The 22,928-nt window shown below is 39.1% G+C and overlaps 2 protein-coding genes across 24 annotated transcripts in view; one reads left to right on the forward strand and one right to left on the reverse strand.

Annotated features, from left to right (window-relative positions):
• The window catches only part of LOC106496980 (general transcriptional corepressor trfA-like), a 47,931-nt gene extending 37,429 nt beyond the window's left edge, over nucleotides 1-10,502 (reverse strand). For 2 of the 4 annotated variants that reach the window (XM_067291101.1, XM_013957756.1), the window contains exons 1-8: nucleotides 10,425-10,502; nucleotides 9,278-9,364; nucleotides 5,924-5,992; nucleotides 5,407-5,437; nucleotides 3,501-3,560; nucleotides 2,969-3,049; nucleotides 2,099-2,235; nucleotides 184-306 (exon numbers count right to left, since the gene is read on the reverse strand). In XM_067291101.1, the coding sequence (XP_067147202.1) occupies nucleotides 184-306; nucleotides 2,099-2,235; nucleotides 2,969-3,049; nucleotides 3,501-3,560; nucleotides 5,407-5,437; nucleotides 5,924-5,992; nucleotides 9,278-9,328 (552 nt within the window). In that variant the 5' untranslated portion in view covers nucleotides 9,329-9,364; nucleotides 10,425-10,502. Of the gene's footprint in view, nucleotides 1-183; nucleotides 307-2,098; nucleotides 2,236-2,968; nucleotides 3,050-3,500; nucleotides 3,561-5,406; nucleotides 5,438-5,923; nucleotides 5,993-9,277; nucleotides 9,365-9,777; nucleotides 9,797-9,944; nucleotides 10,221-10,424 lie in introns of those variants that run through there. The other 2 variants (XM_013957755.2, XM_013957757.2) reach the window with 2 other exon arrangements.
• Nucleotides 10,404-18,744, forward strand: MSANTD3 (Myb/SANT DNA binding domain containing 3). 20 transcript variants are annotated; one of them, XM_067291112.1, is made up of 7 exons: nucleotides 10,404-10,490; nucleotides 11,264-11,363; nucleotides 13,983-14,039; nucleotides 14,271-14,424; nucleotides 14,532-14,672; nucleotides 16,523-16,968; nucleotides 18,121-18,744. In XM_067291112.1, exons 6-7 carry the CDS (start codon nucleotides 16,554-16,556, stop codon nucleotides 18,528-18,530), a joined length of 825 nt encoding a protein of 274 aa, XP_067147213.1. In that variant the 5' UTR covers nucleotides 10,404-10,490; nucleotides 11,264-11,363; nucleotides 13,983-14,039; nucleotides 14,271-14,424; nucleotides 14,532-14,672; nucleotides 16,523-16,553; the 3' UTR covers nucleotides 18,531-18,744. The 20 variants fall into 20 exon arrangements, 18 of the variants coding, with proteins under 18 accessions (XP_067147213.1, XP_067147216.1, XP_067147208.1 ...); XM_067291115.1 differs by having other exon boundaries at nucleotides 10,411-10,490; nucleotides 11,268-11,363; XM_067291107.1 differs by having other exon boundaries at nucleotides 10,427-10,490; nucleotides 11,194-11,363.
• The last annotated feature ends 4,184 nt before the right edge of the window (nucleotides 18,745-22,928 follow it).

The following is a 22,928-nucleotide window of genomic DNA, read 5'->3' on the forward strand; positions in this document are numbered from 1 at the left end:
CTAATGGAAAATGGTGTCCAGAGTAATCTTGGAAGAAAAATTTAAAAAGACAAAAAGCATTTGTAATGAAGGTAAAGAAAGCAAGATTTGTCTACCATCCCAAGTAGATCTCCCCACCATAAAAGCAATTACTTTTAGTTTATTTATAAATATGTAAATTCTGAAATTCTTAAAGAAATGTACCTTTATTTGTTTTCTTCCTTCTTTCTTCTCAATTGTTAATGCAACTTGCCTAACTTTTCTGTTCAGTTCGGAGCCTTTACCTTTAACTTCATCAGATTCTGCTATCTCAGGATAATGTTGTTTCTAGAAAATAAGGAAATGCAAATCTTGGAAGTCACACTTCATCCTATGACCCCCTTTTCAGACCTAGCAAAGCTAATAATCATGGGAGAAAAATTAGCTTGTATATATAAGAAGCAGAACTTGTTAAAATTTTTGTGTATGGAATCACAGAATAATTGAGGGGTCCAACTTTCTGCTCAAAGCAGGGGCAACACTGAACTCCAAACTGAGTGCTCATGGCTCTGTCTGCTTGGGTCTCGAAAATCTCCGAGGACAGAAATTCCACAGTCTCTCTGGGCAACCTGCCCCAATGCTCGACTGCCCTCACAGTGAAAAACTTTCTCTGTCAAGTAGGAACCTCTCCTCTTTCAATTTCTGTTTCAATTTATCCTCTGCCATACACTTCTGCACTCCGTCTTCTCAATAACCTCCTCTGAGGTATTGGAAGGCTGCTACTAGATCTCCCTGAAGCCTCTCTTCTCGAAGCTGAACAAGTCCAGTTCCCTCAGCCTCTCTTCACAGGGCAAGCGCTCCAGCCCCCTGACCAACTGGGCAGCTCTCCCCTGGACTCATTGGATTTGATCAATATCTTTTTTGTTTTGGGGAGCACAAAAGAGGACACAGAATTCTAAATATGGTCTAACTAATGTCAAGTACAGGGGAATAATCACTTCCCTTGATCTATTGGCTACACTCCTGTTAATGCAGCCCAGTTTGCTCTTAGCCTTCATAGCTGCTAGGGTGCACTATTTGCTCATCTTTAGCTTGCTCTCCACCATGACCCCCAGCTCCTTTTCAGCAGGGCAAATCCCAGCCAGTTAGTCTCCTTCCTGTTCTGCTGCAGGCAGCCCAGGTGCAGGATTTAACAGTTGTCCTTGTTGAATTATTATTATATTTTATTTTTAAGAATAACAGACATGCAGTAAACAAGCATAAGATTCAGGATTGCCAGAAACAGAGTCCAAAGTAACCAAGAAGTACAAGAGCTACAAACATCAAAACCAGCAATACAAGTCTCACTCAGCATATCCAGCTGAACTGGCTGAACTCGACAGCTTACGACTTCAACGTACATGGGATATAACACCAACTCTGAGCAAATCTTTTATGGAAAAATAACAAAATACTTTTCAAAGTATTGTTTTCTCCACTTTGTTAAAGCCCATCCTAAACAAATACATTCAGGCAAACATTCAAATACTGGACAGTGCTATTTCACTAAATATACTGCAAAAATAAACAGTTCAAAGCAAAATGTACTTAAACATTCACGGACAGAAAGGAACGTTAAGAGTTTTGCAAACATTTAGAGTGGAAAACAGGCACAGAAGTTACATAGCTTGCCCAGCCACAAAACTGGGAAAACACTCGAGTTTTTTCTTGGTCATAGACTCTATCCAATATGTATCATATTCCTTCAGATTAAAAGGAACATAGGTACAAAGCATCTGAAACACAAAACAAAACTTTGTATCATCTTAAAGAACTGGATCAATGAAAAAATTGTTTTTGAAAAATCTATTTCTAGTCAATTACAGCTGTTGATTTTATTACTGGCATTTTTTGGTCAACAAACACAAAAGAAGCTGACAACTCAGTGTCAGCAACAGACAGGCATACACATTATTGACATGATGAATTTTAAATCCATTTATTAAAGTATAAGCCAAGTTGCATGGCTGTAACACAAACACAGCCATTTTCATAAAACCTTATATAAGAGTTTTAAAAAAAGTTTTTAATCAAAGAGTGGCTAGCACATTCTCTACTTAAACCATTACATCAGAAGAACATTTCTATTCTAAAAACTTACCAGGTATGCCAGTCTATGCTTGGAGCCATAAACATGCATGAACATGTTACTCAGTCCTGTTTTACAGTGGCAGAGTTGACATTCATAGAGAAAAGGGAAATTGTCTTTCGATCGGTATTCAATTATATAATTAAGTCCTGTGTTAATTAAAAAAAAAAGTTAGGAAATTTGATGTTTATTGAAACAATCTGTTTTATGTTTTGGCATCCAAGAAACAAATAACCAGTGCTAGTTACAAAACAGATATTAAAGCAAACTATTCTTATTACATGCCAGACACATGAATCAAGATTTTCAAAATCATCAGTTATTTTAGCTTCTGGGTGTCTAGCGTTCCTAAGCACCAAAGTTATAAATACGAACTCCTTTAAGATGCCTCATGTTTACCACCCAGAACTTGGAACAATCAAAAAATCACTTTTAAAAATTATTAGCAATAATTCTGTCATGCCTATTTAGAATAAAATGTGTTTTTATACATTCTAATACATGCCCACATAGTTCACATCTCTCCTGCCCACTTCACTCTCCCCTCTCTCAACAGAATGGGCAATTTTAAAGATCAGCAACTACATTACAAATAACAGTAATGATCATTAAAGTCAAAGTCTCTCTCAAAGTCTATGACTTTAGATTGTTTCTAGACCATGCTCTCAACATGTGGGTATCTCCCCAATCAAAAATATTCAGTACTAAATCCAAGAGTTTTGTCACTAAGATGAGTCATTTTTGTACCATTTTAATAGGTATTCAATGTAAACTTAATAAGATTTTATTACACATTATCTAATTTACATTTAAAAAGTTACTCAATGCTCTACAATTGTATACACCACACAAGCAAGCAATTATAGTATTAAAACCCCTCACCAAGCGCAGGTTCTGAATCTTTACATGTATTAAGCTGTTCTTCCAAGGTCCGTCCATGAAACCTCTCTGGCTCAGTTTGCACTGTAAGATAAGAGATTTTTTTTTTTTTTTTAATAATTCCACATCATCCAGCTATCAGTCTTCACAGTCTCAAGTCAGGGCACAAGAAAAAAAACTCAAAAAAATGAAATGAAACCCTTGACCTAGACGAGGCATGCTAAGAAGTTCAGATTCAACTGTATCCCTGCCCATATAGGGCCCCATATCACAAGTTAAGTCAGTTATTGTGAAGCATTATCCCCAAAATCTGACTTTCACTCTTTTTATAGCATTTTGTTTGCAAGTATTGTTCCAAGTATTATTATAAAATATTACTACAGACAAAAAATACAATGAAAAGAAATGAATTCCCAATGACCAGTAAGCTATAGACATCACTTGTAACACTACACCTAGAAAGATTTATTTCTACCTTTTTTTTTTTTTAAAGCATTTAATACTTTTTTTGTTTTAATACATTAAACAGTCTTACCATAATCAGGAAGTTTTACAGGTGCATTCACTTGCTCCCCTAAGCCACTTGCAGTTTTAACTAACAAAACAAAACAAAAAAGTGAAAATAAATTTTTAAGACCAAAAACTGATTTGGCATGAGAATAGATTTTTTAAAACATTCTTTAAGCTTCTGTTGAGACAAATAAGTTATGTTTAGTTTTGAATGTACTGTGAGATCTTTTTGGCAATATATGGACCGAGAACATTTACACCCAATAAAAACAAAGCTATTTAATGTCAGGCAATTCAGCGAAGCAGACAGAGAGGAAGACTAATCAAGTCACAACTTTCCTTACAACATGGATTTAAACAAATGTCACACTACTAAATTATTAAATAGTGGTTTAAATTGTGAGTAATTTTGGCTGGAATTTAATTTATATAGAAAACAATCTGTAAAAAGGGAAAAATCTCATTGATTCATCACAATGCAAATATCTTTCTTTCTGTAATGAACAAAGCTTCATTTCATAAGTTTTGGAGCAACTTTAAGTCAATACATCACAGCAACTCAGTTAAAACCCCTAAACTGGAGGTGCTTAAACTGCTGGCCCACATGCTGTCCGCCAGGGCACTTAATAACCCTTCTGTTTTTTTTCAGCAGCTCAGCAGCTGTCCCTTCTCCAATCAAATATTTCTTCTATCTGCACATGATGTGAGAGGGCTGAGGCTGCAGACCCTTAAGAAAAGCAGGGGACAGAGATAACCACATGACCTGCTCTGCCATTGAGGAATTTGTGAGACAGACAGAGATGTGTTGCATTTGGGAGTGCATGCCAAACACACAAAGGAAGCAGGCTGCTATTCCTTAGAAAGGGTGTTAACATGTTAATGCACTATAGGACAACAAAAAGAACAGGAAAAAGCTCAGCATTCTGCCACCAAAAAAAACACCACCAAAAAAACCTGTCACCAGTGCATGAAACAATGCTGCTTAAGGGCAAACCTGGAAAGCAACTTGCATTTTTTGTCTCTTAAACACCTTCCTGCCACCAAAAGTTGACCCTGTTATTCTCCTGTTAAAAGTAATCTGTTACAAAACAACTGATATTGATAAGAAGTAGAGCCTAAGGCTCACAATAAACCCTAAATAGATGATGGTAGTAGGAATGATTAAAGCTAGACAACTGCATCAGAAAGAGTCATATAAGTTTTGGTTAGAGTCTTCATGAAAGTTCTTTTTGATTATTTAAGTTACAAACTAGATTGTCTTGGCAACTAACGAAGGTCCCAGCTCATTCCTGTAAATTCTATGATTGTTAATACTTGCTGCTTTGTATGACTGTTAATACTTGCTTTGCATATTTGGACCACAACTTTCAAACTGTATTTCAAAATGTATTTCAAAAAATACATTTTTGGCGCATCACGAAACAAAAGTAGGGGAACAATGATGAACATGGTTATGTCTTCATCCCTACTGGAAGTAAATCAGTTCTTACAGACCTGGGGAAGTTTTAATGATTTATTAAACTTACTAAAAATACTTTGTTTTAGCTAACTAAGAAAATTTTAATAAGATCTTTCTAAAGCCAAATATAAAGTATGTAGAGAAAACATTTCCACATACTTTCAGAAGCATCTATTTTAGTGTATTTTAAAACCTGAAGGCTTCAAAGGTCTTGAATTCTTTCAGGCCTCTCAAAATTTTAATGTATGTGATCATTAGTATTGTAGCTAGTATATTTTAAACAAACTTTGCACACTCCTTACACACATTATTGTTTGATTTCTGTAGGATTATATAGTTACATCATTAAAGAACATAGGACAGGTGTTAAAGTACAATTCTGAGAAGGTCATTTATTTTTCTGTTTCATGAACACCTAAATTGAGGCAGGGGAGAAAGGTACAGAGTAGGAAGTAAAAATTTTTGCACTTACCAATGCCATGAGCTTTCAGTGCTTCTTCAACCTTATTTACCAAGTCATCATCCCCCCAAGGGGGGGGGGGGAGAAGGAAAGACAATACTCAAAGGTAACAATGCAAAGGTTTAATCATTAATCAAGTAAATCAGACTAACAGTAACACCATAGACTACCTGAATAGACAATTACATTAAACACAAAAATATATATAAGACTTTTTCCCTAAATTACCTATTAATAAATGCAGAATGAGATTTAAGTAAACAGCCATAAATTCTGAAGCAAGTATTCTCTGCCCTCACTAATTCAGAATACAAGACACAAGGCTGCAACAACTTTTTCTGACAGTACTAATATACAAAACTAAGTTCTACTTTATTGTAATAAACAAAGTAGTAAAGTGATAAAACTAGCCAAATATCTGAAATTGCAGATTTTTAAAAACTACATAAAAATAGATTCTACACCCACAGTCTGCTGCATAATAAATCTACAAAATTTGACAAAAGGTGAGTCCAAAAACTGATCTTACTGTCTTGTGCTTGAATCCAAGGAAGTGAGTCTGCAAGTTTAATGCAGAAGCACACCAGATTTTGCAGATCTAGAATAAAAAGAAAAGAAATATTTCTAGCATACCATGCAAACAGCAAGAATACTGCTGATATCAAAATAAATCTGTTACCTAAATGTCAATTTATATAAGTTCTACTAAAGTACTATTCCTCTAAAGACAAGCAATTAGGAGCCTGCTCCACTCACAAGCATACAGTTTTCCAATCACAGCTGGTTTATGGCTGGGCCAATTCAGAACAGGAGCAGAAGAGATCAGGTCTAAGTTCATGTGAATGAACAAATGCAGGTCAAAAGTCTTCTCCTCCTCTAAAAATCTAAGATCTTTAAAAACAACAAACCTGAAAACCACAGTATTTAGGATTTTTGCCATCAGGAGCTGCAATTTAATCTTCCTCTTTAAGAAAAAAAGCCTTTACTTAGAAACATACTATTTTTAAGATTATTTTCATTATTAAAAGTTGGTTCCTCACACACACACACACACACACACACACACACACACATATATCAAACACGACAAAGACAGCAGACTATGTTTGACTCCAGTATTACTTCAGGAAAGAGAAAAAGACAAACAAATTGATATAAAGTGAAATGAGTTGGTAGGTATCTTTGTCCTTGCATAGTACATGAAACATCCACTTAAGTGCTCTAATAACAAAAAATTTCTGGTCTTAATGCATCTTCCTATTATCTCCAGCAGAGAAGCAGCAAAGTAATACAAGCCTTAGGAGAGCAAAGTCAGCTTTAGGTTCTCAAATTCTTTCAAAAGCTTTCAATGCATATGTTGCATATACAGCACTAACTTCTTAACTCCCAGTTCCCCATATTCCTATGACGTTTTGCATTCCTGCTCCCTGCATCCTTTTAGAAGGATGGTTCTGTCTTCTTCATGTCCATTGAGCTTGCATAAAATGATCTGGGACTAAAACAAGCTTGACAGATATGTGCACATAACAGCACCCCCAAAATATATTTTTAGGGAAAAGTGAGAACATAACTCTTTATAAGCACTTTTAAAAATCTGCAATATACAAAACTAGAATATGATCAAGGTGCTAAGGCAGAACAGCTTCCCAACTGTGCAAGTCCTATTCAAAAATGGCTACATGGCAAGAGCTTCACCCTCCTACCACACCCTAACCACGTATTTCTGGCTTACCATTCTTCTTTCAAGTGTCAGACTATAAACTACAACTCCACAAGACTGTCACGCCCTTTACACTGTACTCCAATATGGAATCTCTGTCCAAGATTTTCATATCACAGGCCCAGAGTTTTCAGTCTCTAGTATCTAGTTCCCTGGGCCCCAGCATTCCTATCCACCAATCAGCAGCAACACCACAAACATGCAGAACCTGCATGGAAGAACTTTCACCACATCCTGGATGTACTAAGAACTTAAAAGCCGCATTTTAACACAGCGGAAGGCAGTACGAAGCAGGAGGTTCCTCCCAAGAGGAGGATGGACTTTCAGTGAAGTGGCTCCATGGTCAGAGGAAAACCACATAAAAGCACATGCCCTAGGACGCAAGATGGTACCACAGCCCTCACTCTTACATGATACTAGAGGCCTGCTAAATCCAGAAATACAAGACGACTGAGTCTAGCAGTAGCCAAAGAGGTGAACACAGTCTCAAACCTGACTGACCATTCTAATATGGATTCCACTAGCTCAAATAAGCCAGTATCTGTGTTTTGGTAGCGTGATGCATCAGCACTCTGAAGAACAAGAGGCACTTCAGAAAATCTAAAAAACAAGGAGGCATACAGAATCTTTTCTTTCTTGCCTTCTATCCAGTTAAAAAAATGTGAAAATATTTTTTCGTGTGAACCTCTAATGGACTACAAAGGAAAAAGTTAGATCACACAGCATATACTTCAGCATTCTTATTTGTCCCTGGTCAGATAAAGATGCTCAGCAGGCAGATGCACAGGCTTGTCTCTAGCAGGTTATTGCCCTGGAGAAACTAAAGGAGAGGAATGAATGTTAATATTATTTATATAGCATTTTATGTATAAAGTTATGTATTGGGATGGGAACAACTGTCATGGCCTCTTACACAGTAGCTCAATTAGCATTAACAGCTATAACCTATAACTAAGAAACTATGCATGTTGACAGGTTTTGTATTTGCAGAACACCAGCAAGACTTCACAGTTAGTTGTTACTTAGGATTCTGAAGTTCACTAACTGTAGCAGCCTCTGCAGATACTGCCTCTCATGGTCTCAGGAAATAGAGAGACTATTGAACTTTTAAGTTCAGAAAGATCTCTCAAAATAATTAGTCTAATATATGGAAGGTACATCAAAAAAAGAGAGCACACAGGCAATACTGTTGCAAGAATGTTATGCAATAAGGTCTACTAAACACATGAAAATTTATGTAGGTTAAAAATGGAGACATTCTAAAACTAAGAAGAAGATAGGCAAGCCATCAAATCAACACAGTCACAAGTCGATTGAAACACAGCTATAGTTTTCACTGGTATTCAGCAAGGAGCAGAGTCAGTACAATAACTGAAGTCACCCTTGTTTCATTGAAATTCAAACCAGTGACGCTTTTTAAAGCCAGTTATAGTTGAAAAATATAACATTTTATACAAAGAAAACAACAAGAAGCCTGTATCACTGGACTCTACTTAGAAGCTAAAGTCCCTTCAAGATCTTGCTTACCTGCTAGAGCCCACGTACTACACACCCAGCACAATGCCATTGCTTCACTTCAGCTTCTGAAATATGATGCATTGGATCAAGAAGCTGAAAGAAGCCAAGATATCTGGGAACCACTTGCCTCAGCACTGCAGTAGCAGGATTAAGGACAAAGGTTAAAACTGGAGGAAGAACCGTAAAACACCTCCTTCCCCCAAATAAGTTCTCCATACAAACCATATACAAGGAACACACAACTAGGGATTGGCTTGGGGAAGCCCACTGCTGGCAGCAAGTTAGAGGCAAATAAGAAGGAAGTGGCAATGCAAAGCTGCTCTAAAGACCCTACCAGTTGTAACCAACTGCTGTTCTAAACATGTTCCCACTAAGTAAAGGATGTCAGATTTCAGCTATCCTGTTATTCTGAACTCGCAACTAGAAATTTTCCTCCTTTCAGAAGGTGAAGGTAGCAGGGAAGGAAGTATCAGTCCCAAAACAGGTTCAAAGACTTCCAAGAAGAAACAGAATACTGCTTCAGTGTTAATCTTACTCAAGAGAAAAAACAGTAGGAGTTCAGACTTAGTTCAGACTTGGTTCAGCTCAATTTTTTCTAGCAAAACTACTTTGTATTAGTTAAGATTTTCAGTAAAGAATACTTACATTGCAGTAGAAAGGATTTAATTGCTTCTTTATCTCAGCTTCAGGATCCATATTTGATCTTTAGATGATATGGAATCTCCAGGAAAACTACAAAAAGATTACAAACTACTATTTTAGCTTCACAAAACCATTCAAATACTTGTTGCATCTACTTAAGTGTTAATTTTAACTTATGCCTCATTTTCAGTCATGCTAAACCTTTAAATCTCCAGGCTAATAACAATATTTTTGAAGAGAACATGATTATGTTTTCAGCTTGAGAGCTGAGTGCAGCGTGGAAAGAAAATAATTCATTTCCAAGAGTCTCCCTCAAGAAAGCCACACACCCTCAAACAAAACAAATTCAAATTATTTAACACTTCCTTTTCTTTCCTGAGATTCTGATACATACATGGACAGATTACACACAAGAACAACAGCCAGGCATGCAGAGCTCCAAGTGCTTATTTATAACAATATTAAGGGCAGTTTTCTTCCACAAACATGCTCCCACTCCCGACCTTTGAAGCAGGAGGGCCCAAAGCTATAAACTCTCCGCAACCAGAGGCACGGAGAAAGCGAGCTGGCCCCGGAGGCGACCCAGGGCGACAGGGCAAGGCGGCCGCGCCCACACTCCCAGCTCGCCGGAAGGGACACGGTGCCAGCGCCACCAGGACTGACACCTCACCTGCTCCTGCAGCCGGACCACCGCTGCACCCGCGGCCCCGACGCAGAAAGCACGCAGAGATACCGACGGATCCCGGTGCACAGGTGGCTGCAGGCACTCCCCCGTGCCTAAACAGTCTCCTTCCCACAGGCCCACTTGAGAGGCGACTCTTGCCGCACAAGTGGGCGCCAGCAACCTTTCCTTCTCCTCAATCTACATGAGGGGAGTGCCAGCGGGCGACCTAACGCCCCCGAGAGCCGCTCTCGCGCACCCACTGTTACGCGTTCAACGGCAGGCAGCCAGCGCCGCTCTCACCGCGCGAGGGCGGTGGGGGCACGCGGCGCGAGCAGGAACAGCGTCCCTTGACGCGCGGAATTGGGCTGCCCCAGGGCAAAGATGGGAGGACTGGGGCCGCGGTTTGAGACCCCCGCGCCGGCGGAAGGGGATGAGCCACGAAGAGGGAGCTGCGAAGCAGCAAAATCACCCACAGACACCGCTTACCCGCCTCCCCGGCCAGCCTGGGAGAGCCCGTGCACATGCGCAGCGTTCCGCCCACCGCTGTCGGAGGTAAAGCCCGAGCTGGCGTTCCCTCGAGCAGGACTGGGACTCGGGGGGCGGGGCCGCCGCCAGCGGCGTCTGTGTCTGTGTCCCCGCGGCGCGTGCGGGCCTCGTGTTCCTCCGCGGAACCGAGCAGGGGAGCGAGGCGCCGCGCTGCTGCTGCCGCCCCAACAGCGCCTGCGCCGGGAGCTTTGCCCGCGGGCCAGTGCCAGGTGCAAAACGGCTTCCCCATCCCCTTTTGGGGGACGTTGGGTTTTTACGCGTCACTTCCCAGGGCACTGTTCAGCGCGGCTGCATCTGAAGGGCGAGGGTCCCCCAAGGCGGCACAGGGAGCCCTGCTGCCCCGCGCCAGCCGCGGCCTGAGTGCCTAGCAGTGCAGCGCAGAGTGAGCGGCGGCAGCGGGCTGGTCTCTCCCCTCCGGGAGGCCGGGAGGGGCTGGCACCGCCCCGCGGTCCCTCTGGGGAGCCGGCAATCCAGCTCGGGGTTTGGTGGGAGCTGAGGGCGAGCCGGCGACCTGCCGGCAAGGAGGTGAGGGCGGGGGAGGCCCCGCCGCCGGCGGAGGGGGGGAGGGGCGCGCGCCGCGCACCGCGGTGCTTTGTTAGGAGCGCAGAGGCAGCGCGGGGCTGAGCGCGGGCCCCTGAGTGCGGTTACATAATCTGCGTGGGATTTGGGTAACAGCGTGAACGGCTTTTCATTCCGTCTGTCATGGCAGATGTTCCTGAATTTGTGTATCAGCTGCAGCTTGCATGTTTGCCTTGGGTGATGCATTCTTCTTTGTCAAGCTAGGACCTGTTCTTTTTCGTTCAAGTAGAAGAGGAACAAGCAAGGAAATAAAACCAAGCTCAAGCTAATGGTTGAGAAGTTCTGACGCACAAGAGCCTGGTAGGATTCCTATTTATGCCTATTTTTGGTGAATTTCAGGCAGTCATTTGAAATAACAACCTGCATCCATTATCTTTGCTTTACACAAACTGCTTTGAATGTCCTCCATAGCTATCAGGATGACCTGTTTAAAGTGTGTGTGTGTAAAATTTGCCAGGAGAAAAGTAGGCAAAGTACCTTAACTAATAGATTATTTTATTCATTTACCAGACAATCTACGATAACTATTAATTTGCGTTAAAACAGTTAAAAGCACTTGGGGGGGGTAATTGATTATGTGTAACAGAATTTCCATATAGATCTCATTCATATTTGTATCTAATTATATAATGTTTTCAAGTCTCAAGGTAGACAGGATTGGGCCTGGAATACTCTGAGGGAAGCTGTGTGAGCAAAACCTGACATCTGAGGAAGAAGGACACCGTTTATTGCTGGTTCTGTCATTCAAATGAAATGTACACCTGATGTTTTTGACTGGTTTTGGTTATTGCATTCCCATGCCTTTCCTTTCTCCCTTGAACACTGAATAAAAAAAGGCAGCATTATGATTGAATTCCACTTGTGTTAATTACTAGTTAAAGCTTTATCTGCAATTCAAGTTGGAAAAATAATTTTTGTGTTTTAAACTATTTCTGGTTGTAGGCATGTTGTGCATTGGTAAATTAATTCCACTTTCACACCAGAAGTGACAACAGTCCACTAACAAACTGTGATCTGTATTTCTGGTTAGTGCAAATGTTTGGGTTACGCTTTCCACCATAACTTTCTCTTTGTGTTTTCTCATGCCTAAAAAAGTATTTCGGGGGTTGAAAATGTTCACTCATGCCAACCTGAAGTGATTTTGGGGAAAGAGGCTTATTTGCAACTGGCTTGAGTTTGTGTGTGTATTTAGGTGTGCAAACAACATAATACATATATACATATTTATGCACATAGATGCACTTTACCTATGTAATTTTTTTTCAAGTTTACAGCCCATCCCTTATAGTCTCCCAAAGAAGAGTACTATACTTCAAAGTAAAAATCAGGAGTTGGAAGATACTTTTGTTATTTTCAAGTGATAAAGGTTTGTGTAAGAAGAGGAGTACTTAGGTCACTGAGCAATGCCACTGGAAGATATTTAGGGTGAGGTACTTATTGCATGTGTCCTTGTCTGGGCACCTGTAAGAGCATGAGAAGCCTTTCATCCTGTGTTTCTTAGAATTTACTGCACAGCTGTCCTCATGTACCTACACATTCCCAAATTGATTCTGTTTGCTGTCTGAGCCATACACTGTAAACTACTTCCATTTCAACACAGATTCATACATATTAAATTATATACTAGGCATATGTTGTGGAAGGCTCTTTCACCCTCAAAATGGAAATTATTTTGGCCATGAGATATAGACCTATAGGAGTCCTTTCTCATAATCCATGGAGGAGCCAGCAGACTTCCAGAAGGTGATTAGTATGCACAGAAAAACAGGAGTGAATATAAATACATGGTGGTGTTTTGCTGCAGCTTCTCAGTGCTCCAAGTTCTCTGACATCTCAGAGTGCTTTCTATACACCTAATTGAAAATGCGCTTTAATGTATTGAAGGAAGTGGGCTAGGTATGTAACATCCTGAGAAGAAACTTCAATAAGTGCATTAAACTCTTTCAGCAGTTCAAGCTTTTATGCATCCTAGATTGTAATCCTGAATTCTTCATGGAATGGACACAAGTGCAGTGTGTATGTGTGGAAAAAATAATTAAGAATGTGTATGGGGAAAGGAAAAGACTAATTCTCAGAGTGGGACCTACATTTCCATTTTTATGTAGCATTTGTACAAACGTACAGCATTTGAGCTTATGACTGGGGATCTCAGATGCTACCACAGTAAAAATAATAGCAATAAATGATAGTGTGGTATAAAAGCAATACTTAGAGGTTTGCTATGGCTCCAACCATGAGAGATAAGCTTTCATCCCAATACATAGGGTATTAATATATGTGAAGTCCTGTTTGGCAATGCTTTAAATATTTACTGATATCAGTTCATCTCTGCTAGTCTGTATAGCCAAATATTTACCTCCTTCAAATTCAGAAGTTTAGATGTTACTGTGTTTAACTTTTTTGAGCTTAGAAAAGTCTACAAAGTTCTTGAAAATCCTTTTTTTTGCTAATTAAAGGGCTTTTCTATACGTGAACATGTCATGATTTTTAGTCTGAGATTATCAGACATTTTGAAGCTAGAAACAAGATTCACATAGCCCAGTGGAAGGCAGTGTCAGCCCTTTCTGATCCTGGTTCTCAGGATCATATGGTACTGGACCTTATGACTTTTGCTGGTGATGGTGATGCTTTTCATTCTTTTCCTCAGTGAAACTGAGCTTAAGACAGGCTGAAGAGTCAATATTTGGTCCCAAGATTTTAAGCAGCTACTTAAAGCAGCTCAATGGTTCAGAATGGTACAGTAAGTCTTAAGTAAGTCAGATAGGCAGATAGACTCCATTTCATTACAGGTCTTTCATATTTTACAGGTCTTGAAAGCTGTTTCATGGGTGAGCTAAGTTCCCAGTTTTCAGTATCCTTTTGTTAGGATGTATGTTTCTGATCTTTTTGCTTAATTTCTTCTTCTTTTTTTTATTTAAGGAACTTCTGAAGCAGATGTTGTCTTCTGCGTATTAGACCTAGATATTATAATGATTGGTATGTGATACTTCAAGTTTGTTTACATACACTTAGTTTGCACTGTGGGATTATAGGTGTTTAAGAATTCCTGTCAGCAACAAATGGGGTGATGTAGGTTTTCACAGAGAACAATAAATGACCTGATGTAGTGTGATGGAGGAAATACTGGATCAGAGAACTGTCGTCTTTGCACTCGGCCACCCAGCTCTCTTCCTTCTCTCACTTCTTTCTTTCTTGCAAATTAAACAGGTTGTTCTGTGAGCAACAGAACTAATGAAGGCTGGCCTTCTATGGATCTATGCCCTTTGTCCCCTAAATCCTGTCCACTGCAAAAATTCCAGCTCTCCCATGTCTTTATGACACCATTCTTTTTTAAGAGACTGCAGAACTGACTAGCCAGGAGGTACGTAGGTGCCAACCGTCCAATCAGTACATGCATGGTGATTACCCAGTTGAGTACTGCTGGAAAGAAAATACATAATTATGTGTTTCTTGTCTCTTTTTCACTAGGGGTACAACTTAGCTACAGTTACTGACTTTCATGAAACTTCTGGAAATGTAATTGTCTTTGAGATACCTATTTTGCTGTCAAATTTCAACTCACTGGGTGCAAGAATTCACTGTGGGTGGAGAGAGACAAACGGATGGAGAGTATGGTCACTGAGCCTTATTTCCTCAATAATCCCTTTCATTTCTATTACTGTAGTAAACAATTTTTTTCAATCATTCCTTTTCTTTTTCTGGCAAACCCAAGCTCTAACTGTATGTTATATTCTCTTAAACGCAGATCATTATTTATATCTTTTCACTTTGTTTCATTTTTGCTATTCTACGCTTTGTTTTACTGCCTTGTCTATTCCTTGAATCCTCTTCCTAGGTTTTCTGTTTTTTATCAGATTTTTAGGGGTTATTTGGGACATTCCTGTTTTTATGTGAAAGATGTTTTCTCATTTTGAAATTTTTATATAGCCTGTCCATTAGTTTTATTTGTAATTATAAGTAGTTGCCCTCACTGGAAGAGGTAAGAATAACTATAAGTATCAAGACATTTGGAGGAGAGGAATTACAAAAGATGGTACAAAGAGAAGTAAGATTAGTGCACTGGAGTTAAGAAAAAAAATGTTTGGGCTGAAAAAGAGGAAAGAAATCTGATGGTGAAAGCTGTTGAATCATCAAATAGTATTATGAGGGAAGCAGTGGGCAAAATACTAGAAAATTCCTTTTAGGAAGGAGTCCTAGACTGTTGGGAATATCAACCAAATATCTTAATGTATATGTTCCATCTCTGACCTTTTTATTAAAACCAGATGAATTGCGAGCTAAGACAGACACCTTTTTTCTAATTAACTACCCAGAAGTTTCTGCACAAAACTTAAAAGTAATTGTGGCCACACAGCTGTAGTGGGAGTGAATGAGATGAAAGAAAAGAAAAAGATAAAAGAAAAAGCTACTTTTTTGCAGCACAGTCATGTGTTAATTATTCAAGGAAACATTGTGTGGGTTTTTTTTGGTTTTGGGGTGTTTTTTTTTCCTATGGATAAGAATTCCCAGATATCAATTGCCCTTTTCCCATTCTGTACATAAGCACTAGGCTTGAGGAGAGCAGTAGTAGTTAACATGGCATTCTAGGCTGGTAGCTGGTTACTGAGATTGGCCAGCAGTGCAAGCACAAGGAAGAGTGGGAGAAGATGACAGACATGCAGAGTGAGCAGTAAAGGGCTAGGAACCTGTACCCTCACAGAGAGGTTAGTTTCTGTAGTTAATCCACATCTTCTTGCAAACCTTGCCTCTTCTCAGCATCCGAATTCTGGTCAGGGTCCTGCCCCCTGTTGGATGTCAGTCAAGAAGAGCTGAACACAGGGGAGAACCAAACCAACAGAAGTCTTTAAAAGGAGATCTTATTGTCATTTATCATATAACTTTCAAATATTATAAAAAGGAGAGAGAGGAGAAATAGCTACCCTCAGTTAGCAAGGACAAGAATGAAAGACACAGAGAAAGGCTGAAAGAGGGTCTTTCTGTAGCAAAGAAAACACAAACCTGCTGAAGATGGCTTTAGACTTTAGCCTGAAGCTATCAAAGGCTGGATTTCAGAACTTTTTCTATAGCTCAGAGTTTTGAAAACTCGCCTGGTGTAATGAATAGGAAAAAAGCTTTTTCTATAAATTAAAGGCTAAGTATTTAGTATCAAGGCATAGAATAGGGCACAAATTGTAACATAGGCAGGAGGCTTATCCTCATTGTCATATACTTCTTGTGTAACAACATAGCCACTAAAGTAGCAATATAAACCAGCATATAATTATAATACAGATAACCTGAATGTTTCATTTTTTTACTCTGAAATTACACACAAGCTATTCTAGAAATGAAAGTATTTTAGAATCAGAGGCTTAGATGTGTACTGAAATGGTATGTTTAGGAATTGTTTGCTGAAACAAACTTTCTTGATATTGTGACCAGTTCTTATCTGCTTTTTGTTTTCAACATTGTTTTCATAGGATTTTTGGCTTCTTGAAGAAACAGTAGAAAATGCAAAACGAAATAATAAAGCCTGCTAAATACTTCTCAGAAGTGGAGAAGAGTGTGCTGCTTGCATTAGTTGAAAAGTACAAATACGTACTTGAATGTAAAAAGAGCGATGCAAGAACTATTGCTCTCAAACAGCGTACTTGGCAAGCACTAGCTCATGAATACAATTCGCAGCCCAGTGTATCACTGCGAGACTTCAAACAGTTAAAGAAATGCTGGGAAAATATCAAGGCACGGACAAAAAAGATAATGGCACATGAAAGACGGGAGAAGGTAAAAAGAAGTATTAGTCCACTTATAAATACTCACATCATAGGGAAAGAGAAGATTGCCAGCATAATGCCTGAGCAAATGTACTTTTTGCAGAGCCCACCAGAAGAAGATTCTGAGTATCAGCCTGATGCTTCTAGTCAAGGTATAAATGTTACTGTAATGATGCAAGTAGTATTGTTTTGTATGTGGTTTTGCAAGTGATTCTCTTTCAGCAGTCTAAATCTCCCCACTTAGCTGTGACTGCTGGCTACAGAAAAGTAATTTCAGAGCTATGATATTACAAGACACTATATATTTCCCCAGGCCCTCAGGAGTTAAACTGAGTCATTTGGCCCACTTTCAACATATCTGCCACTTTGTGAAAAGCATCGCAGTAGCCATCATGCTGGCTTTCAGGGAACAGGAGAACCCCAAGGATATATTAATCCTTTACAAGTATTGTTTTGTTGGGAAAAGGTTGTCTGAGTATTTAAAAAAAAAAAAAAGCCACCAGCAGCAAATTGTCTGAGTCACTGTTGTCTGAGTTTCCTGCTGCAAGAGTTTCCTGCAGGTCTTCCCTACTTTGTTTTCAGGAGGGGCTAAAAAGAATTTGTAGAGTTATATTTCACATTGGAGTCCACACTGGAGAATGGCCTTTTAAAAAAGATTAAGTACTACACTTTCTTTTTTTGCCAAGCATACACAGACAGAATAATCCAAGACTAGAAGGGATGGTGGCTGGAGCAGTCTCTTGCAAACTTTATTATGTCAGAACCTTCTCAAAATAAGAATAATGTAATTTTTTTCCTAAAGATGTGCAACTTATACTTATGGCATGTACAGGAGTGATAAGGGAGGAATAAATAGTATTCTTCTTAGTATTCTCTGCCTCTCTTGGTGTTCATGTAGACATAGCTCTTCACCTGAGACTTAGATCTTTCATAAAATTTTTGCTAGTCACATACACATTTGGCTTAAGCAGCTGCATTAAAGTTCAGCTGTAGGCTCAGGCACATAAATTTAGGTGCCCACATACACATCTAAATGTCTATGTTCACTTTAGGATTCTGAGCTTCCATTATAGTCATGGAGGTCTGTCAACAGAGCCTAAAGTGGTTCAGCTCACCCTGAACTAGACCACTATGCTTGCAGTATTCTGTAATAAAACAGCATTATGTAGTGTCTCCTGTATTATGGTACAGAATAACAAGGTTTAGATGTATACACCAATAACTACATTTATAATCACAAGTTCATATTACTTGAGGGGAAGAGGGAGATGAAGGATTAATACCTTTTCTGTTGTGTTTTACAGAGTCATTTGTTCTCTCAAACAGAGAACTCTGTGACGAAGAGAAAGAGCTGGTACATTTCCCAGTATGTGAAGGTACCTCCCAACTTGAGCCTTCATTTTCTGATATCAGAATAGCAACAGATAAGAACTACAGAAGTAAAGCATCTCAGGAAAGTGCTCTGAAGAAGATGCATGAGGAAGAGCATCATCAGCAAATGTCAATTTTACAACTGCAGTTAATCCAAATGAATGAAGTTCACGTGGCAAAAATACAGCAAATAGAAAGAGAGTGTGAGATGGCTGAAGAGGAACACAGGATAAAAATGGAAGTGCTAAATAAAAAGAAAATGTACTGGGAGAGAAAACTGCAGACCATCACAAAAGAATGGCCTGTATCATCCTTTAATAGACCCTTTCCTAATTCACCATAGAATATAAAGGGACAGAGAGTAAGTCTGAGCACATTATAAGTAATGTGCATTGGAAAGAGAGTGTTTAAAGAGAATGTACAGTGACAGAACGGGTGCCCAGTTGATAGTGATTGCACTTTGACTCTTAACATTTAGGGAAACAGTGGTAGAGTCTACGAAAGGGAAAACTGTATTGTTCATTTGTAAGTAAATGCTGACTTGTTTAACTTTCAAATATGCACAATATTCTAAAAGATGAATGCATTTTTCCGTCTTCACCCTACCATCCTTCTGAAATGATGATACTGTCTCAGAATAGGCCATACATTTGAGTATTCTTAAAAAACCATAACAGTTTTAAACATCAGGTTAAAGTGTCTGTTTTATTTCTAGATCTTCCTCCCTGCCATTTCCTGAATGAAGGGAAGGGTTGGAGTCTCTCTCTGCTATTGAGAGAAAAGATATTTGACAGGCATTGATTGAATTATTATGCTGGGACATAGAAAAAAATCCTATGCCTGGTTTATATTTTTCGTAATCTACTTTTCAGAGAAGGTATGAAAATGAAGGAAGTAGCAAAGGATGAAAGGACCACTGTAGTAGTAAAGTCCTTTGCTTGTGGAAAACAGCAGTAATGTTTTCCAGCCAGCTGGCTGACTGAGAGGAAGGTTGTGGGCTGGCCCTCTAGTTGTTTGAGCCCTGATCCTTAAGAAGTTGTAAAGAAGGTGACCTCTTCCTCAGAAGCCACTGTGCTTGTTCTCTTTTCCAGGTCCATCTCATATTTAAGTGGAATATCGAAATAGGAAGGATGCATGTGGCTACCAACCCTGTATGCTGTTTTCCTGGAGCCATTCTAGGGGAAGAGCTTTTCATTGGTTCACAAAGTTTTTAAAATGTAGTGGGCCATTCAGTCCATTGGCAAACTCTTCCTTTACCTCCCCATGCAATAGCTGAGTGCTCAGCAGTTAACTAGTGCATTTCAGTCTCTCTCTAGCTAGAAAAAAAGACCCTGAGACTTGCCTTCTTTTCCTTCATATAACAAGGGTTCTTAGGGTTCTTAGGGGTTAAAGGGGATCATTCCTGTCTTGGAGGAGTGTTCTCTTTTGTTCTGTCCTGTGTGTCAATGTGATGTATCTCCTGCCTTTGCTGTCTGTGCGGGGTGATGGGCATGATTTATATGAAAGCATTCATATGAAGGTCCTCACAGAGATTGGAGCCCTGTGATAGTAGATATGCTAGAAAAGCACAAATAAAGATAATCCTCCCCCAGAAATCATGTAATCTAAAGGGGCAAGGGTTAGGGAAATATGGAATAGAAAACTCAGCAAAGTTTCAGAAGAGCTTCTGATATGTGGAAAGCTGTTTTGCAGGAAAGTATACAACCATCGTTTGAAGAAGTGAGAAAAATGAACAAAAATGTAAATTTTCTGCAAAAATGCTAAGCATCCTATTATCTTCAATACAGTATTTTCAGATCATGATTAAGGAGGGCAAGTCCATACAGTGAGCAACATATTCAAATTAGGGTATGTTACAAAATATACTGTTCTTCCCAGTTATGCTCCATCTCTTCCCTGGATGTTCTTTCTGGTGGAATTTCTTATGTTTTGTTTTCTTAAACTGCTTTCCTTTTTGGTGATTCATCTTTGCAGTCACTGCCATTATCAACTGTAGTACTCACTGTGGTTAATGCTGTGGTACACGCATTGCTCCCTTCAACATGTTAATACAGAAAACACAATGGGAGTGATTTAGTGCAACTTATTTTCCATGACAGAGAAAAAAAAAAATTTTTGCAGAGCTGCTGCAAGATCAAAAATAGGCCAGGTATGAAATCTGAAGTCAGATCTATTTGGCAGCAAACTTAGTTTTCTTATAAATTGGCCATATGAAGGGAGCACAGGACTCCAGAGGAGGATATAATTATGGACACTTTTTTTTCTGCTGAATGAAATCAGTACTGGAAGGCAGGACAATAATGTATAATAATGGTAGAGGCAAAGGAAAGAAGTAAACAGAACTTAAGCCCTTTTTGTTTAGAGGTTGGATTCTGTGTTATGGAGAATGAATCAGTTATTTGAGTGGTAATGACAATTGTTCAGGCATCATTCTCTTAAAAATGACAGGACTCCTCCCATACAGCTAAGTGAGAGTAATTTGAAACTATAAAATTGAAAGCATGCATGTTAAGGTGTAAAAAGCTAATGAATGGAAACAATTTGAGCACTGTGAAGACAGCAAGAATGGAGAGACAATCCAGGTCTACATAGCCCTGTGAGAAGGTATAAAATAGTCCAGGGAGAATCTCATGGTATTTGAGATAAATGTGGTTTTGATTCCTGAAAGTTATACCATCGATCATGAAAGATTGTTTTATTTTTATATTTAAAAAATCATTTAAGTATGCATGTTTTAAGACTGTACTAAGTGGACAATACCTTGCATTTTGGTATGTATACTCATTCACATAGAGAAATGCTTGTGTTAATTATGAATCCAAAATGTTTAGTTTTTAGACTGAACAAGAGAACCATTTAATGCAGCCTCTATTTAAAAGAAAGAAGAGCACAGAACAAAGATTAGAAAGAATCAGGATGAAGATAGAAAGGAAAGAATGGTCAGTAAATACATACAGGAAGTGTTGGGAGCGTCACACCTAACACAAATGATACAAGATGCTTTGTAATATAGATAATGTAGAAGGCTTACTGATGGCACAGGCTTCTGTTTTCCCATCTTGTTGGTTGCTTTTGATAGACATGCAGAAGGATACAGCACAAGATCGACATGATGAAGTAACATGTCTCCTTGCCAGCCTTTGGCTTCTCTCTTTGGCTTTATGAAGTGATTGTCTGGTCTGGAGTTTAAATGACTTGAGAATGTGGCTTTTGCCACATTTTTGCGATTATATCCTCTAGCATTAAGGCTTATCTTTTCTTTTGCTCAACTTTTCTCATAGATAATATAGCTGTATGTAATATAGACAACACCAGCATTTGTTCCTCTCGCTTTTTCCTAGTTGACATCATTCAGATATTTCCACATAATTGTATTTCTCTGTTAAGTGTTTGGCTTGGCTGTATAGGTATTTTCCCAAATCTTTTCATACATAAATTACAGCTGGACTAAAATATTTGTTTTTCTTCTCTGGACTTGTTATACAAGTTGTTTACATCTTTCTAGAATGGCATTAAAAGATAAATGGGGCACAATGTTCCCTGTTTAACTCCATAAGAAAAAATATATATTAGATAGACATTGTGGCTTATTGTTTTCAGCCTCTTTGTTCTTAGGGAGAGAAAGTATGACTTTCTTGCCAAGACATGATGAATTCCTTTATGCTCCCGAAAATGCCACTAGCCTGCTTCTAGTGGCATCTCTCCTTGGAGATCATCTAACTCATTATCCAGTATAAACCTTTCTTAACTGTTGATTTTTTTCTTCTATATTTCTTTCTTATGTCTGTGTTCCCCATTATTTTTTTTTAACCAGCAATATGAGCAGGAGATTTCATCCAAAAGTAAACATTTTGCTCTTTTCTTTCTCTTTTCTTTCTCTTGCCTGGATTGCCTATATCACAGCATCTGAGCATGAAATGGGTCTTCCTCAGATGCATCTTCTTCCACTTCCAGAAACAGTGTGCTTAGCCTTTGCTGCCCAGCTGCCCAGGTATTCCTGGTTCTGGGCACAGGCTAGAAACTGCGTTAGAGGACTCTGAAAGGAGATGGTCACTGTAGAGAGAGGTGTGAAAAGAAGAGCACTTTCTCCATTCCAACTCCATGCAATTCTGGGAGGACAGGCTCTGCCTACAAAGCCATACATCAGGATCAGAGCAAAGTCAAGATGCTGTAGCTATTTAAGTGTCACTGATTCTTTGTAAGTCCTTGGGGTTCTGTGAAGTTTAGGTTTGGGTTTTCCTGTTAACAAAATTCCTTCTTTCTGGGAAGTGAAAGAGTCTCGGGCCAAAATTTTCATGGATATTTCCTAAACTCAACACTTTTACCCTGACAAAATTACCCATCCTGCAATCTATTAGATTATTTCTCTTGGCTCCCAAGCTGCTCTGTCAGAGGAGCAGGGATCTTACTGCTCCGCACAAATCTTCTCTGTGGCATGCCTTCCTATACTGCAGAGACCTGTTTAGCCAGAGCTGGAGGATGCAGCGCTCCTGGCCAGTCATTGCTCAGAGCAGTGGTCCATACAGAGGGCAGTTGTCTCTAGTTAGATATTCAGATATGTATCCTTGCAAAGTACTAATGTGTGCTACAATTAATCTATTTTGGCTAATGAAGTAAACCAAGTAACAGGATGATAGGATAATATGCAAGCACTGTTAATTAACTTTAAAACAATTACAGAAGACAGCTCAATACATTTGATAGGAAAAAAAGAAGAGAATTTGTTGCCATCTCTAAAAAT

This window comes from Apteryx mantelli, chromosome 2 (genome assembly GCF_036417845.1).
Source record: "Apteryx mantelli isolate bAptMan1 chromosome 2, bAptMan1.hap1, whole genome shotgun sequence".
Lineage (NCBI taxonomy): Eukaryota > Metazoa > Chordata > Aves > Apterygiformes > Apterygidae > Apteryx > Apteryx mantelli.